This window comes from Marmota marmota, unplaced genomic scaffold (assembly GCF_001458135.2).
Source record: "Marmota marmota marmota unplaced genomic scaffold, marMar, whole genome shotgun sequence".
NCBI lineage: Eukaryota > Metazoa > Chordata > Mammalia > Rodentia > Sciuridae > Marmota > Marmota marmota.
The window spans coordinates 2,337,219-2,353,645 of record NW_025999897.1 but is presented as its reverse complement, the minus strand read 5'-3'; the positions used below and the strand labels follow the sequence as shown (position 1 = coordinate 2,353,645).

The 16,427-nt window shown below is 44.6% G+C and overlaps 1 protein-coding gene across 1 annotated transcript in view; it reads left to right on the top strand.

Moving 5' to 3' along the window:
* The window catches only part of Pitpnc1 (phosphatidylinositol transfer protein cytoplasmic 1), a 189,141-nt gene that overhangs the window by 137,330 nt on the left and 35,384 nt on the right, over positions 1 to 16,427 (top strand). The window contains exon 6 of the mRNA XM_048798202.1: positions 3,937 to 4,032. Within this exon, the coding sequence (XP_048654159.1) occupies positions 3,937 to 4,032 (96 nt within the window). The remainder of the gene's footprint in view (positions 1 to 3,936; positions 4,033 to 16,427) is intronic.

Genomic DNA, 16,427 nt, shown 5'->3' with positions numbered 1-16,427 from the left:
TTCCTGCTTGGGAAGCTGAAGAAAAATGCCTTCCACTCTTCAACGATTTATTGAGCACCTATGAGCAACTCCTAAAAATCTCAAATAACTAGGAGATTCATAATTTATTGGAAATTTAGACTCTGTAATCTCACACCTGAAGAGGATGTTGAGGTCCTCAAAGTGATTGTGTGTATGTATGACTTTGTTCAGGTGGTGGAAACCTACCCTGAAGTGGTCTCTGCAGAGTTTAACTAATGCAACTTTCCCTTGCCTGGTGTCTCATGGACTTTGGCACAAATTAAGATAATATTAATAAAGGAAACCAGGGTTGTCCAGAGGTGGTGCCTAAGTAGAGTCAGCTGCAACCTTAGTTGTTCAAAAAGGAAGAAGAAGAACCCCAAGTCTTAGGGCCATGCAAAGCAATGGCTGCCCAGGATATATATTTTATAAGTATCAGGAAGAGAACCAGATTCAGATGTCATCATTCTAGAAAAAAGAAGGAAAATCATGGTAGACTATTTGTCTCCTCAGTTGGATGCTAAGAGAAAGCCTTTTATCATGGAGGAGCCTGGTTCTGGAACCTGGAGCCTGGAGACTTGCCTCCATTCTGAGCTTCTCCTGGCTCGTCTCCCTAGCTTGTCAGCGTTTTCTTTTGAAGAATGTACTTTATTCTGCCTTTTAAAAAAAGCAACCAGGGATTGAACCCAGAGGTGCTTAACCACTGAGCACATCCCTAGCCCTTTTTATATTTTATTTTGAGACAGAGTGTCACTAAGTTGCTTAGGAGCTCACCAAGTTGCTGAGGCTGGCTTTGAACTTGTGATCCTCCTGCCTAGGCTCCCTAGTCACTGGGATTACGGCATGTGCCACTGCACCCAGCCTGCCTCATAATATTGGTAATAACTTCCCAGACTGTCTCTCCCACATGGTGGTAACTTTTTAAGGGGAGGAACTCAGCCCTCCCTGTCTTTCTAGTCCTTAAAGCCTAGGACAGCACTTGTATGCAATGAGTGTATCAATCAGGGCCCCATCAGGAGACAGAAGCCACACAATAATTTGAACAGAAGGAAGGAATATAAGGAATTATTTACTTTTGATGGGAGCAGTTATAAAGATGTCAAGAGAAGGGTGCTCTATAGCTAAGAGATTACCTAAGGAAGGACCAAGGTGGAAGGTGCCCCTTTCCATGGCCGGGGCATCACTGGAGAGGTGCGGCTATCACCCACAGGATGGGGGAGAAGTTCACCAGGTTGCCTGAATCAGAGCTGGTTCATACTCCCTGGCAGCAAAAAGCTTTCCCAGGCATGGGCAAGGTGAGGCTGGCGGACAGGTGTGTAGAGGAAGTTAGGGCACTCTGCCAGTGCAAGGCCTGAAGGGCACCGAGCCTGCATCAGGAGGGCCATGGTCAGCTGGTTCCCGGAACCAGGCCAGGCTGCAGGGTCACTGGCTAACTCTGCCCTCCAGACACACAACTGGGGCAGAGTATCACTGATTATCCCCACTCCCAGACTCCACAGCCTCCAGGATCCAAACCTGAAGAGTCCCCTTCTCCCTGCAGTGTCCCTCCAGTGCCCTCTACTGACAAGGCTTATGGTGATATGCACTCTAGAGGGGAGAGAGCATTATGAGGTTCCAGTTGGTTATGTCAGAGCAGAGATTAAAAGTGGATTTAGACCTGAGAGGCAGTAAAGTGACCACCGGTACAATGGGTAACCAAAAAAGTTTGAATTAAATTAGGTAAAAGCTGTCAACACCCCCACCCCAACATCTGATTATTTCCCTTTCTTTGAATCCCATCATTTTGGGGGGTTTGTTTTTGTTTTTTCCTAGTACTGAGGATTTAACCCAGGGGCACTCTACTTCTGAGCTATATCCCAGCCCTTTTTATTTTTCATATGTCTCTCCAAGTTGCTGAGGCTGGCCTCAAGCTTGTGATCCTCCTGCCTCAACTTCCTGAGTAGCTGGGATGACAGGTGTGCACTACCACACCCAACAGAATCCCATATGTTTTGTGATTTACTCTCTAGGAGCTCATTCCCTTCTGGGGTGTTCTGGGTTTTTTTGTTTTTTGTTTTTTTTGTACTGGGGATTGAACTCAGGGGCACTCAACCACTGAGCCACATCCCCAGCCCTATTTTGTATTTTATTTAGAGACTGGGTCTCCCTGAGTTGCTTAGTGCCTCACTTTTGCTGAGGCTGGCTTTGAATTAGTGATCCTCCTGCTTCAGCCTCCAGAGTCACTAGGATTACAGGCATGCGCCACCATACCTGGCTTGTTTTTGTGTTCTTAATGAGGTACATGCCTTTCTTCTCTTGGCTCACCCTTAGAAAGATGAAAGAGAACGAGAGGGGAAAAAAACATCTAGGACAACTTATTTCTGCACTCAACCTTGAACTTGTTTGCTTCCTGTTTCTTTTCGAGCAAGCCACCTGTCCCTCCCAAACACTTTAGGAGTATCCCAAAGCACTTGGTTTGAAGTGGCAGCGGAAGGAATCAGGGCTGGTAAGACTCAAGCTTTCTCTGCCTTTAAAGAAAAGGTCAGACTGGGAAGTCTGAAGAGATTTGCCCAAGTAGCCTCCAAACATTTTAGAAGAAAATAGGTGATAGAGCAAACAACAGAGTTGGGGAATAATTATCAGCACAAATATTATTCAGAAAGCTTTCAGAAAGGACCAGTACTTTCCTCTTAAGCAAACCAAGAAGAGTACAGCAGTGAAGGGTCCTTCAGGTGCCGTCTTGTGGGAGATCATGTGATTAACCGGCACCAATTTTCAAGACTGTACACTTAGGCATCACCCATCCTAAATATTCCATTCTCCTCTGAAGAGTCTGATATAATTAGTGTTAACTGGTGGTTCCCTGCAGGAGCTAGCTCAGCAGTGAGATGGGGGTGCGGTTACAACTGCCTCTACGGATGAAGTGGTTTTCCAAGCATAATCTGTTTACTGTCCTTCAGAAGCATACTCATCCCTTTAGACCAGAAAAAATGGCAAGGGGGAAATCTAGGGGAACTTAGTCTTTCTGCCAAAATTTTTATATGTATATTCTTTTTTCTTTTTCTTTTTTCCAATTAATGGAGATTCTGGACCCTTGAAACCTAGAATAGACTGGCAGGGAGCCATCTCAGTATCTTACCAAGCTACACCTTGTCGCCCCTACATGTACCAAGGAAATTATACTCTTAATGGTCAATAAAAATACACATATTTATCCTTGGGCAGTGGGATTATGTTTAATCTTCTTTTTGCTGATCTTTTTTTTTCTGCTGATCTTAAATTTTTGTAAAATTACTATATGTAAAAAATTTAATCAAGGGCTGGGGATGTGGCTCAAGCGGTAGCGCGCTCGCCTGGCATGCGTGCGGCCCGGGTTCGATCCTCAGCACCACATACAAACAAAGATGTTGTGTCTGCCGAAAACTAAAAAAATAAATAAATATTTAAAAAATTCTCTCTCTCTCTCTCTTTAAAAAAAAAAATAATGAAAACACATGCACATTTTTTTTCCTCTAAAAATTTAGGCATATCACTGCTCTTTGTCTCAAATCTAACCAGCCCCTTCCCAGCCTCTTCACTCCCCCTGTTCAGATTAACTGCCAAAAAAAAAATCAGCAGACTGCAGTTTTGGAAGAGGTTCTTGGAAGAGATTTATTTCCTCACTCTTGATCTTCTAAAAACAGACCACTTTTTCTTCTACCCCTCACCAAGCGGTGATGGATGCCACACCTGCCTCATAGGTGACAAAACCTAAGTGATGAATAAAAGCCTTTTATGATTCCTTATGATTCTCGCACATTCTGTGGCAGGTGAAAGCACTAGCCTGGGGCACTGAGCCATGTGAAGATGCTCTGAGGGGTGTTATTCTGCCTCAGGCGTGGCTGTACCAAGCCACAGGCACCTTGGGGGATTTCTTCTGGCATTGCTAACCTTTGATATGTTGCTCTGTCCTTTCAGATTTTTGACAATGAAGCCAAAGACCTAGAGAGAGAAGTTTGCTTTATTGATATTGCCTGTGATGAAATTCCAGAACGCTACTACAAAGAATCCGAGGTGAGTGATAGATGGAGAACATGTAGAAGAGATTGACTGATCCAGTCATTCATTCATTCATTCATTCATTCATTCAACAGGGATTCAAGTGCCTCCTCTCCTGGGATCCTTCCATCTGTCTTTGTGTGGCTTTAGTTTGGTCTCCCATCTTGCTGGGTTATTTAGTGTGGGTCTCAAAATTAAGTCTCTGCTCCTCAGGGCTCATTACTGGCCTACCTGCCAATAACTTTCCATTAGCTTTCCTGTCTGCCCAACTCTGCTGTCAATCTGGGCCACATTGATGTTCACAGGGCTGAGCCATCTACAACACTGGCCTCTCTGAAAAACAGCAGCCTGAATCTCCACCCACATGCTCTGCCAGGGCAGGAGCTATATTTTATTTTTATCTTTGGGTTTTAACATTTTTTTAAAAAAAATTCTCAAACAATCCTCAAAACTTTTGACTGCTCATGATGGTCTAGAACCTTTCTCTCAAAATAGCAAGCACCTTCAGAAGGCCTTCTCCTTTCTTCTTGGCTGAAAATACATTTAAGAGACTCTTTCCCTCTGATTTCCACCCTGCCAGAATTCGCCCTTTGCCCAGTTCTCCCTCTTGATTTTACTCGTTGGTGCAAGTCACCATTTATATCCTCTTAGTATTTTATTAATGGCTGCTGACGGAACTTGAGTGACCCGCCTGTAAATAACGTCCCAGCCCTGCAATGACAACAGATGCAGGGCTATTTTTGTTGTTTAGCAACATGCAGCCAATCACAATATGTTTGGAATCAGGGCCCCAGACTCGTCCTTGAGCTGTAACACACAGACCTTGAAACTCTTCCCGTAGATTCATTAAGGCTCATAGAAGACGTTACAAATAATCCTGTTAAAAAGAGAATTCCACCAGGTCCCACAAACTGGGCTCCAGCGTGGTTCAGATTTGTTTGCCCTCGCATTCTGGGATACGTTTGGATAAAAAAGTTTTGCCTGATCCTGGGAGATGTGTAGCTGCTTAATTGCAGGCTCATGGCTCTCCAGCTGCTGTCCCTTAAAGGGTCTGGGAGAGGCTGATGTGAATCACGCTTGTCATACACATCAACACAAAGGCTGGGCATGTTAACGTCATCAGCTTGTATTACACTCTGCAGCCAACTACACCTGTGTAGTTTAAGAAGAATAAATCAAATGCTCTCTGCCTAACTGTGGACCTGCCGGCAAGAAGGGTAAAGCAGAGCTCCACCCGCCTTCTGTGGTTCCATACCAAGTCCAAGGAGCTTAATTGGGCTTTTAAATGAAGGGCCCAACATTATGAAAAGCATTGGGAGAAGCCATGGCCCCGTCATTTTCTGTGGCTCCTTCATGTAGGGTCTGCTGTCCTCTGGACACCTTGTCCTCTGTAGCAGCTCTGTGCCTTCCAGGAAGGCAGTGTTGCCAGAAAACTGAACTAATTTCAGCCCTTCCTCCCAGAATGCTTTGGTGTGGTCCTGCCTATTCCTCAGGGAGCACTTTTCTGATTCAGTGGAAAGTCTTGGGATAAATAGGGAATGGTAATGAAGAAATCAATGGTTCTCACTTAAGGTCACCAGGTGCTTGGCTCACTTCCCTGTGCTTTGTTCTCCTAAGAACCACCCCTGGAAAGTTTCTTTCCATTCACACTGGTGGAGCGCTGTTGTCGTGCTTGATGGAGTCATGCACGGACACATTCATACCTCTGTCCTGGACCATGAAGCATTCTTTCCTGCATGTAGTTTGACCAAGGAAATGAGAGATGGTCACTCATCCAATAACTCTTAATGGAGTACTCATTGAATTAAGACAGATACGTGGTAGTGAGATACTCATGGCCCTCCCTCATGACACTTCTAATGTAGCAGAGGAGCCAAACAATAAAGGAAAACCCCATGAATATGGAAGTAGAGGGTACTCTCAGGAGAGATGTTCTGGAAGAAATGACAGCAGTGCTGAGACCTGCAGGATGAAAGAGCTGGGGACATCATTCCAGGTGGAGGGCAGAGCAAGTAGAGGACCCCATGGTGACTGTTGTTGTCGTTGTTATTGGTACCAGGGATTGAACTCAGGGGCACTCAACCACTGAGCCACATCCCCAGCCCTATTTTGTACTTCATTTAGAGACAGGGTCTCGCTGAGTTGCTTAGCATCATGACGTTGCTGAAGCTGGCTTTGAACTCGCGATTCTCCTGACTCAGCCTCCCGAGCTGCTGGGATTACAGGCTTGCACCACCACATCCAGCTCCATGGTGACATGTTTAAGAGGCAAACATAGTGGCCACAGACAAACAAGGGAAGAAAGGGATGAAGGAGGAAGGGGCTGTTTAATAGACAGATTTTAGTCAAGTACGGTAAATCCCTTTGAAGATATGGAAGATAGAGCATCATAGGGTCTGATTTATGCTTGCCAAAGATTGCTCTAGAAGGAAAATACATTGAGAAGGGCAGAATGGAAATCAAGAGACCACTGAGGTCAGTAGAGTTATTTGCATTTTTGGTTATTTAGGTTATATGCTGACTTGAACTAGAGTACTAACAACAATAGAGAGGACAGATGGTTTTGAAATATATTTTGAAGACAGAATTGACAGGGATCCAACTTAGATGGGCTATAAGGGTGAGGAAAAAAAGAGGAGTCAAAATGACCCAAAGGATTCTGGCACAGACAGCAGGTAGATGGGGTTCCATTTACTGAAATAGGAAGATGAGAAGAGGAATGAGTTTTGGAGAAAGCTTGGTGGACTTTGTGAGGCCAGTGAGACATCTAGCATGAGGAGCAACCAGTCTGGACCTTGGGTGGGGGATCTGGCCTGGAGACCAATCAGGGTATCTGGTGAGAAGAAAATATAGAAAATTTTTTAGACTCCTGGGAATGGATGAGAGGGGGAAGGCATAAAGTGTAATGGGAATGGGGTTAAGGACTAAGCCTTAAAGGAGACCAGACAGAGGAGGCACCAGGAATCTACAAAGAACTGTCCAGAGAATGAGGAAGAACACAGGGAGGATGTGTCAAGAAATAGAACAGAGATAAAGGAGAGTGGAAAACTGTCCCTCAGAACAGTTCCCAACTGGGGATAACTTTGCCTTGCTTGGGTGCTTGCCCCACAACAGTTTTGGTTGTCACAACCTGGGGAGTGCTGCTGGCATCTGGTGGGTCAAGGCCAGGGATGCTGCTAAACCCCCTATAAAGCACAGGATCACCCTTTACAATAATCATCTGGCCCCAAATGTCAGTAGTGCCAAGGCTAGGACACCATGCTCTAGAAAAAGAGGTCACTGCAGATGAAAGGAACTCTGGGTCCAGCGCTCACAATGCTTCCTATCAAGAGTCTTAGGGTGGCTTAATGAATGTGGAAGAAATGGGCCTCCTGGGGCTCAGTCCTGTGAACTCTCCAGTCCCACTTCCAGAGGATCTGCTGCCTGCGTCACTAGGAGAATTCCTCCTCCGTTGGCAGTCACACCACAAAGGGCTATAGGCATAATCCAGAGCCTGTAATAAAATCTAAGGAAGAGAATGTCTGTGGGACTCCCAGTGACCCCCAACCCCACATCATCTGATTCTGAGAATCCCTGGCTGCAGTCTGGACTCACCAGCAGTGTGTTTTATAGGCTGTGTGGGTTGTGTGTACTGTGAATGTGACAGGGACAGAGAATAAGAGAAGCAGCCAGTTGGCAAAACATTTCCAAATTTATTTCTGTTTGGCACATTGTAAATTATTAACACCCTCCTCCCCATCCTAAGAGTTTTCTTCTAATAGGAAATCTGACCTTGTTACTCTGCTTAAAACCCCTTCCTGGGCCACCTTTAGAGTTTGGCTCAAGCACGACTTCCCTTTAGGGAAATTCCCTGAGCATGTTGCTCCTCCAGCCCTTCCCTGGTCTGTGGCTTCTAGATCATTACACCTCATGCTAGCTCATAGCCACAGCATGAGTTCCACGAAGCCAAGAGCCATCCTCCTTCTTCCCATACTCAGCAGCTACTGAAGCAGCAGCTCTTAGCAGATGCTGCTCCCCAACAGTTGGTGAATGAACACAAGTGAAGGCCAGGGGCTTTGTTTTTTAATTCCAGCAGTGACAATTTCAGAGAAAGTGCTATCAAAGAAAATGAATCTGTTGCCATTAAGCTAGCAGTTGTGAATCAGAGTTCCTTTTTGTTTAATCTGAGGCTGACTGCCTTATGGGCTTTTTCTTCCAATCCATTCTTGTAAGTTGACTATGTCAGCATCGTAAAGAGCAACACACTTTCTCTGCAGAAAGCCAGGGAGCTGGTGGGCACAGTCTGCTCCAAGACTTTTTGATGCTGATGAATACAGACCAGGGTTATCTGGGGCACTACTCTGTACCCAGCTACAGCCACACACACTGCTACTCAGGCCAAAGGAGGGGATTGAAGCCATTTCTTTGCTCATCCCATTTCTCCCTGGAAACCTGAGCCACACAGTCAAGAATGTCTCTCTCATTAAGGTGACCAGAGTGGGGAATTTTCCACCAGCTGCCCTCTGCCTGACAGTCCTCATGCTACCACTAACCAGGGATTCAGAAGGACACTTTGGGGACTTGGGATCAGCTGATAGCCCGGTCCAGAGCTCTCCGATTTCTCATTTTTGCAGTGCTGCTATTTTTTGTCCAAATCAAGAGCTGTGTTTCAATTCCCAAGAGCTTCTGAGCCTCAAGTTTTATTCTCATATCCATCGGACAACGCTGCAGGGCAGTGTTGTAATGTTAAAAAAAAAAAAAATAAAGAGTGTGATTTCTCAGACATGGAGAACACCTCCATTAGGCATCAAGACCTGCCCACGCCCCATTAAAGTCTGCTGTCTGCGCCTAATCACAGGGACAGTTTTCATCGGCACCCCAAAGCAGCAGAGAGGGTGAAGCTGAACACCAAGCAGGCTGTACTTGTTATGCGCTTGATAAGTGGCTCTTGCTTCTGCCAAGATTCCCATCCGACTCTTTGATGCTCTGCCAAGATTTCAAGGTGAAGATCCCAGCAGAGGAATAAGGAACTCGGCACGATAAGTCACAGCAGGCCCGCAGAGGGCACAGGCAAAGAGACTGTTTCTGTAAAGCTGAGTTGGCAGTTCGGGGGTGCAAAAGCAAATCTCCACACCCTGCCTACAGGACTAGTCCACCCGGACAACCTCCGAAAGTCAAGCTCAGAGAGATCTCATTTAGAGGCTGTTGGCGTTAGCTGGTGCTCCCTGGTTCACTGAGGGCCTGCGTGAGCTTCAGCTTCCTGGATAGGATGGGGTGTGACCAGAGAAAATGGGGTCTTCATTGGCCTCTGGGGTACACCCTGCAGCTCTTTCCCAGAGGCACAGGTCGTGGGTAGGAATGCACAGCTCCTAAATTTTCAGACCTGCCTCCAGGGCAAAGGAGGGGAAAGAAAAAGAAATGTAATCCCTAATGGAAAAAGTTTAGAGGTAGAGGATTTTTATGAGAATGTGCTATTTTTCAATCTTCATTGATGGTGTAAATGCAAAGCAGTCTCTCGGCCAGCGCTTCTCTTCTGGGGGCAGTTCTGCGCCCCTCCCCCAAGAACATCTGTAGACATTTTTGATTGTCACAATTGGGGATATGCACTAGTGGGTAGAAGTCAGTCCCAGGACAGACCCCACAACACAGTCACCCAGCTTTAGTTGTCAAGATCAAGAAGTCCTGATTTTGACCTACCCAAAGAAAGGACACTTGATAAGACCTATCAGTGGCAAGACTCATTAATGGATTTCTATAGTTAGCACTTAGTAAGCACTAACTGTGTGCCAGGCTCCGTGCCAGGCCCTGAGAGTACAAAGACAAGATGGTATCAGCCCTGGAAAGGATTCCTCTGCTGCCTTTTGAATGTGATATAATCATTACAGATGAAGGAAACTTCTCTCTCCCAAGATGTTAAAGGGGTCTCTGTCTTACGGTAATAAACAGAGCACAGTAATTTTAATGGGGAAATCGTACAATATTTTAACTTGGGTAGTAATGGAGAATAAGACTTAACAGGAGGCTGTCCTTGAAATTGAAAGGGACTCATAATTAAATGTCTGATGGTTCAGAGGGGATTTGGGGACAGAATTTGATTTAGAGTTTTCTCCTTGGCCTGGGTGACTGAGGTACCTCTTAAAATTGAGCCTGTAGGTCTCTGGATTACCATCTTCCTGGTACAAGAAATCCTTGGCAGCCAGTTTACTGGTCACTCCACTAAATGTCCATTGAATTCTCTCTTGAGGGAGAGAGAACAGAACAAAAAGAGATACTTCTAACTTTTCCAATAACTGTCAAGGGTGAGAGATTAAACGCTGTTTGCTAAGGACGGTGGGTCCCAGGAAAGGGAACAGAGAGGCCAGATGAGTAAATATTGTCGTCCTTAGCTGTACCCTTTAGCACAAAAGTGCTTTCTCCAAACCTTTCGGCGCCCTGAAATTAAAAATATTTTCATTTTGGTCTGCATCTTGGTAGTTTAGGGTGGTAAGGATTTTCAATTATCTCCAAATAGCCAGATTTGACACAGCTGCCTCTTGCTGGGGTGCATGGTTAAGTTCAATTTGTTGTTATGCCGTTACTCTCATCCGCCCCCCCCCCCAGTCCATCTGTTTCTTTCTGAGAGGAACGCAGCTGTTTTGTGATGGGTTCCAACTTATTGGGGTCTGGGTGCCTCCTGGATAACAACAGGACGACTCACTACACCCTTAGCATGGGGAAAAGAGAAGTCTCTGCATCTAAAGTAGTCCTTGAGCCCATGCTTTCACAGGGTCTGGGGTTGCCAGTGCTCTAACAAGTCAAGGGGGAAGCCCTTGGTGGATGTCTCTGGAAGGGGACTAGAGCAGGAGATCCTAGGGACAATCATGGGGAGCAATTTTCAATGCAAGGCTTGCGTCCCCAGGAGCTGAAGCAGTAATGCAGATGTCATTTCCCCAGAGGTCTACTCTGGGGGCCCCAGAGGAGCACAGCATGGTACCTGCAATGTCCTCCTGTATGTGCAGGGAGAGCCTGGACAACCTCTTGGTTTTGTTCTTCTTTCTGTTCATCCTCTGCCCCCTTTACAAGTTGGATGACATCTGGTACATTTAACCATGGCCGCAAGAGGCAGTGGGTCTTAGACCTGCAGGCAGGGATCCGATCAGCCTGGCCAGTAATGCTTGAAGAAAACTGCCATTTCTCTCATCTCCAGAGCAGCTTCTTCTTGAGGCAAGACATTGGCTGGAAGACCACAGGGGTAAAAATGACAATGAAGAAGTGGCTCACCTTTAAGAAGTTCATGATCTGGTTGTGAAGATAAAATATAATGGCACAAAGGGCTAGATGACAGTTTGGTATAAGATAGCGGGAGAGATGTATACTCAACTGCCAGGTGTTTCTGCTGTCCTGAAACCATGCACCCACCACCAGAAGACTCTGGAGGGGGTGGGCATTTCTGGAAGTAGGAAAGCAAGCAGGGCAGGCTCTATCGGGGAGGTGGAATCTGAGTGGGGCCTTAGGGAAATAACGGTTTGTCTTCATTATTTGCTCACAAATGAGTACATGATCCTTATTTTTTTTGAAAAATCAAGAGATGTTGGAAAACATCAAAAGAACAAATAGGGGCAGAGGTGTAGATCAGTGGTAAAACGCATGCTTAGCATATTTGAGGCCCTGGGGTTGGTTTCAGCACCATGAAAAAAAGAAAAAAACAAATGTCTTATGAACCATCCTCATAGATAGAGCTGTGGTTAGGGATAGTGTCTGTAGTGTTTACACCTAAATATAATGCCTAATGCATATTTAATTAAGCTAAGCACACAGTATGCACTCTGCAACGTGTATTATCACACTGACAGTGTAAGCTTGCCATCTTTTCTGTGGCAGCACACATCTTTCTGTCAGGTAAGTGGTTGTAGAATATGCCGCATGTGTATCGTTCCCCATTTGATGGACACTTAGAATGTTTCCATTTTTTTGCTTTTATGGTACTGCAAGAAGCATATCTTTTGGGTATTTATAATGTGTCTGTAGAGTACATTCTAATAGTGAAAGTGTTGAGTCATTGGGTAAACAGGTTTAATTCCTCCTAGATAAGTAGCCATATTGCCCTCTAACCCACACTTGTATGGAAGCAAACTAAAGTTTGAAGATGAATGAGATTAATAGGCAGTGTAGCAAATGGAGACAAGGGTAGCACATACTCAAGGGTCAGTGAGGAACTGCTCACCTGGAGTAGGGGGAAAGAAAACCTGGAATGCCAAGCCAAGGAATTTAGACTTTATTTTTTAGGTAGCAAAGAGCTTTCAAAGCAGGAGTCACCAGCAACCACATAAGGGATTGCATTTGTGACCTCCCCAGAGAGACTGGCTCTCGAGGAGATTTGGCAGGCTCTTGGACACCAAAAGCTTAGGACCCTCCAAATCCATCAACCTATTCCCTGCTTCTTGCTTCTCCCTTTCATAAACAAATTGCCCCCTTTGATCCTGACAGCAATAATATTTTGTTAATGAGTAGAATGATTTAGAAATAAAGGAGCTTTAAGATGATAGTTTAGAAGACTAATTTGCAGCTCACTTCCTCAAGAAGTAAATAGGTGTTCTCTTTCAGACTTCATCCTTCCAAAAGAGAGGAAGCTGGGACCCAAGCCTTGGTGAAGTGTTGCCTAGTGCTGAGTTCTAAAACCACTTCTCCTGTTTGGGAAGAAATTAAGCTAATAATGTAAAGCTGTAGCAATGTTTGCTTGTTTGTTTTAAAACCTTTATTTATTTATTTTTATTTGGTATGGAGGATCAAATCCAGTGCCTCACACATGCTAGGTGAGTGCTCTACTGCTGAGCCACAACCCCAGCCCCTATAGCAATGTTTTTAGCAGAGCCAGGGTACTAGGGGATTGGTAGTGCCTGACTCCATCTTAAAAAAGAAAAAAAATAGTTTCTGCTTCTTAATTTTTCAAAATAAAAGCAAAATGTTTTAAATTGCTATAGTATTTTGCATGAATGAGTTCCCCAAAAAATCAATACCCACAGCAGCAGTTGCAAATCTTACCAATTGGATTTGATGGTGAAATACCAGACCAACTAAGTCAAACAAAATCAAGGCAAATGAATTGCTAAATGCCAAATGAAACCAGAGACTTGCAAGTCTCTGCCAGGAATGGAATTGCTGGCTGTGGCATTGGGTCATTGAATCACTAGAAAGAGCCTTTGGGGATGGAGTCTAACTCAGTGGTAGAGTGTGTGCTTAGCATGCACAAGGCTCTGGGTTCAACCCCCTAGCAGACTCCCAGAAGGAACAGACCAGAGAGGGAAGGAATTATTGGAGCAAACATCCATAGGACAGAGAGATCACTGGACTTATCTGTACAAAGATAATCTGTAGAACCTATGAATTGGGGTTCCCAGCCCATACTCCATATCTGGGTGATTGACTCTAACATGAGGGGCCCTGGCTCTGGGAGGACTCCCAGGTGATCACAGCCATTGTACTTCGTTGTCATTAATTCAGTATCTGGAATTCTTTCTTCCCTTCAAAAGAGTGGACGGGTGGAGAAAAGATAAGATGACGTTGAAAGCAAGCCAAGACATGAAAAATGCATCATCCCTGGTACATAGTAAGCTTTTGTGATTTGAATGCCATTGAAATATGCACAGGGGTGGCAGGGACAATGGCTCAGTGGCAGCCATGTGCCTTTGGATGGTGGCTGCCATGAGTGGCACTCTGGGAGCTTGTTTGCTTGTTGTTTTTTTACTTGTCAGCACGAGTGACGAGGAGCAGCCGAGGTATGATGCTAACAGCTCCCCTTCTTGGCTTCTCCAAATCCTCGCAGGCTCAGCAAGATCTTTCTGAGACTAAAGCCATTTGTGCTGCTAAGATTTACCAAAAAAAAATGTGCTAAGACTTGTATTGTTGTTTAACTTAACTCCAAATGGCTGTGTCTGACACTTCACCTCTGTGAAACCTTAGAAGTTACATTCACTGCTGCGCCAAGTTTGAGCAGTCTATGCCAATGGAGTCCCAGGATTTTACCTGTCTTAGTGCATTTTCTGCTGCTATAACAGAATATCACAGCCTGGGTAATTTAGCAATAGAAGTTTATATAGTCCTGCAGGCTGGGAAGTCTGAGAGCACAGCACTGGTCCCTGGTGAGGGCTCTGCTGCAGGATAACACGAGAGAAGGGTGAGGGAGCCATTGTAAAGCAGAGAAGGTATAAGAGGAGGCGGAATTTATAACAAACCCACTTGTCACCACTAACCTACTCCTGCAGTAATGACGTTAATTACCTCTTAATGGTCCCATCTCATACAATGGCAGTTCATTTCACTGTGAGTGTTGGAAGGGGCATTTGAAACACAGCAACACCCAAGACAAATTCGGCTTCCTATCACTGTCTGCCATGCACCCTCTTCCCTGATGTATTTTAGGGAAAAAAAAATAACATTTTTAGAAACTTTAAAAGAAGGAAGCAGGAGCCAAAGGGCTACAGGCTCTCAGCCAGGAGTGAACACATGCCATCACGCTCTTCCTCAAGTCTCTCCAGTAGAGAACCTCCATCTGTGCTTTCCAGAAAACAAGCAGCGAATCCACAAGTTGCTCCAGACTGGGGCCAGGAGCATCGGCCCCTGCTGTTTTTAGTCTTATTAAATTAAAGCACCAGAACTTCTTAGCCCTTCAAAGAGTTTCCAGATCAGGTCAGAATCACATAGGGAGCTTTTCTAAAAGGAGATACCTAGGCCTCACCTTGGGCCAGCCATACCAGACTGGCTAGGATAGGACACAGGAATCTGTGTAAATGCACCAGGTTTGGGAAATGACCTCAGGCCAAAGCTTCCCAATGGTTTTCATGCCATGACCTGTAGAAAATGATCAGTATTGACTGACATATTGGAGAGGGGCTCCTGGAACGAGGAGGCGTATTCTGGTTTCCTGAGGGCCAAGGACACGGTATCTTGTCACATCTGTTATGAATTCCAAAAAAGGGAGCTTTGCCTAAGGGATCTTCATTTACTGTGTTCAAATTTTCAAATGATTTTATTGATACTTAGTTTGGGAGAAGGCTATAGCAGTGTAAGACTGAAAGACCGTCCATTCCTCCACTAAGGCCAAGGTCAGTGACTACAGATTTCATTCCATCTGTTGGGAATCTGATACCATCATGGAGTCAGGACCAACATCTTCCTTGCTAGCCACCGGTATTAGTCATGATATACATTTGTGCACTTTTTCTCCTAAGTTTCTTCAGAATTTGGGGTAGTTTCAGATTGACCCTCATCTAAGTATATTTCCTCCAGTCTACAACTAGGACTCTGTGATGTTGGAAGTGGTATTTTTCCCTTTGAGTTATGAGACCTGACCAGTGATCGTCTCTTCCACTTGAATTTATTCAGACTCCCAAGTACAACTGTCCAGCCTTAATTCCAAAAATATCCAAGGAAAAATAAATGCTATTAAGGTCCTTGTCTTAGACTTTTATTTTTAAGGGGCCCAGAAAAAGACATATAATTACTAGCTCACTAACTTGGGCCTTAGGTTTTTTTCCTAACAAATTTCTCTTTAGAGGGTCAGGAACTAATTTTTGAGAAAAATAATTGCCAATGGTAAGTTTTTTTTTTTTCAGTTGTATCTTTTAATCTTAATAAATTTTAAAAATGACATTGTCTCCATCTTATGAAAGGGGAATCTGAGGCTCAGAGAATCTAAGTACACTTACTGGAAGTTTCAGGAAGCCTGAATTCAAACCCCAACATTTCTGACCCAAAAAACCATTTTCCTATACCTAGCTGGCTCTTCCAGATAAACTTAGAGAAACAAACAACTGTTGTCTTTGAAAAATCACTCCAAGAGATCATTTCTTCTTTAAATGTTTTAGCTAAACTCAAGTCTCATGATCTTAGGAATGGATGGTCTTGGGGAAAGACGGATAATGCAAGAGGAAGGGCCTTGCCTATCCCTTGATGACCCGATCTGATGGAACTCCACTCCCTATCTTTGGGAAAATTTCTGGTCACTATAAACATTTCAGAAAACATTAGATTGGGCAAAGCATGCTTGGGTCTGGAAAAAAAACAAAAACTGGCCATCCAACAACTGAGTAATACATAAACCCATTCCAAAAAGAAAAAATAGATGTAGTGGCCAGAGAATACATCCCACAGAACCATTGGAGAAATACTCCTCTCACTTTGTCATACCCACACTAGTTTTGGACTTAAATAACTTACCTCGGTTCACACAATTGCTTCTGAAACAGAAATTTAAACCCAGAGCCAGGTTTACTTGAAATCCCAGTGACTTAGGAGGCTGAGGTAGGAGGATAGCAAGTCCTAGGCCATCCTCAACAACTTTGCAAGGCCCTGTGTCAAAATAAAAAATAAAAAGGGCTGGAATGTAACTCAGTGGTAGAATACCCCTGGGTTCAATCTCTAGTATCCATTTCCCCGGGGGGGGGGGGGGGGGG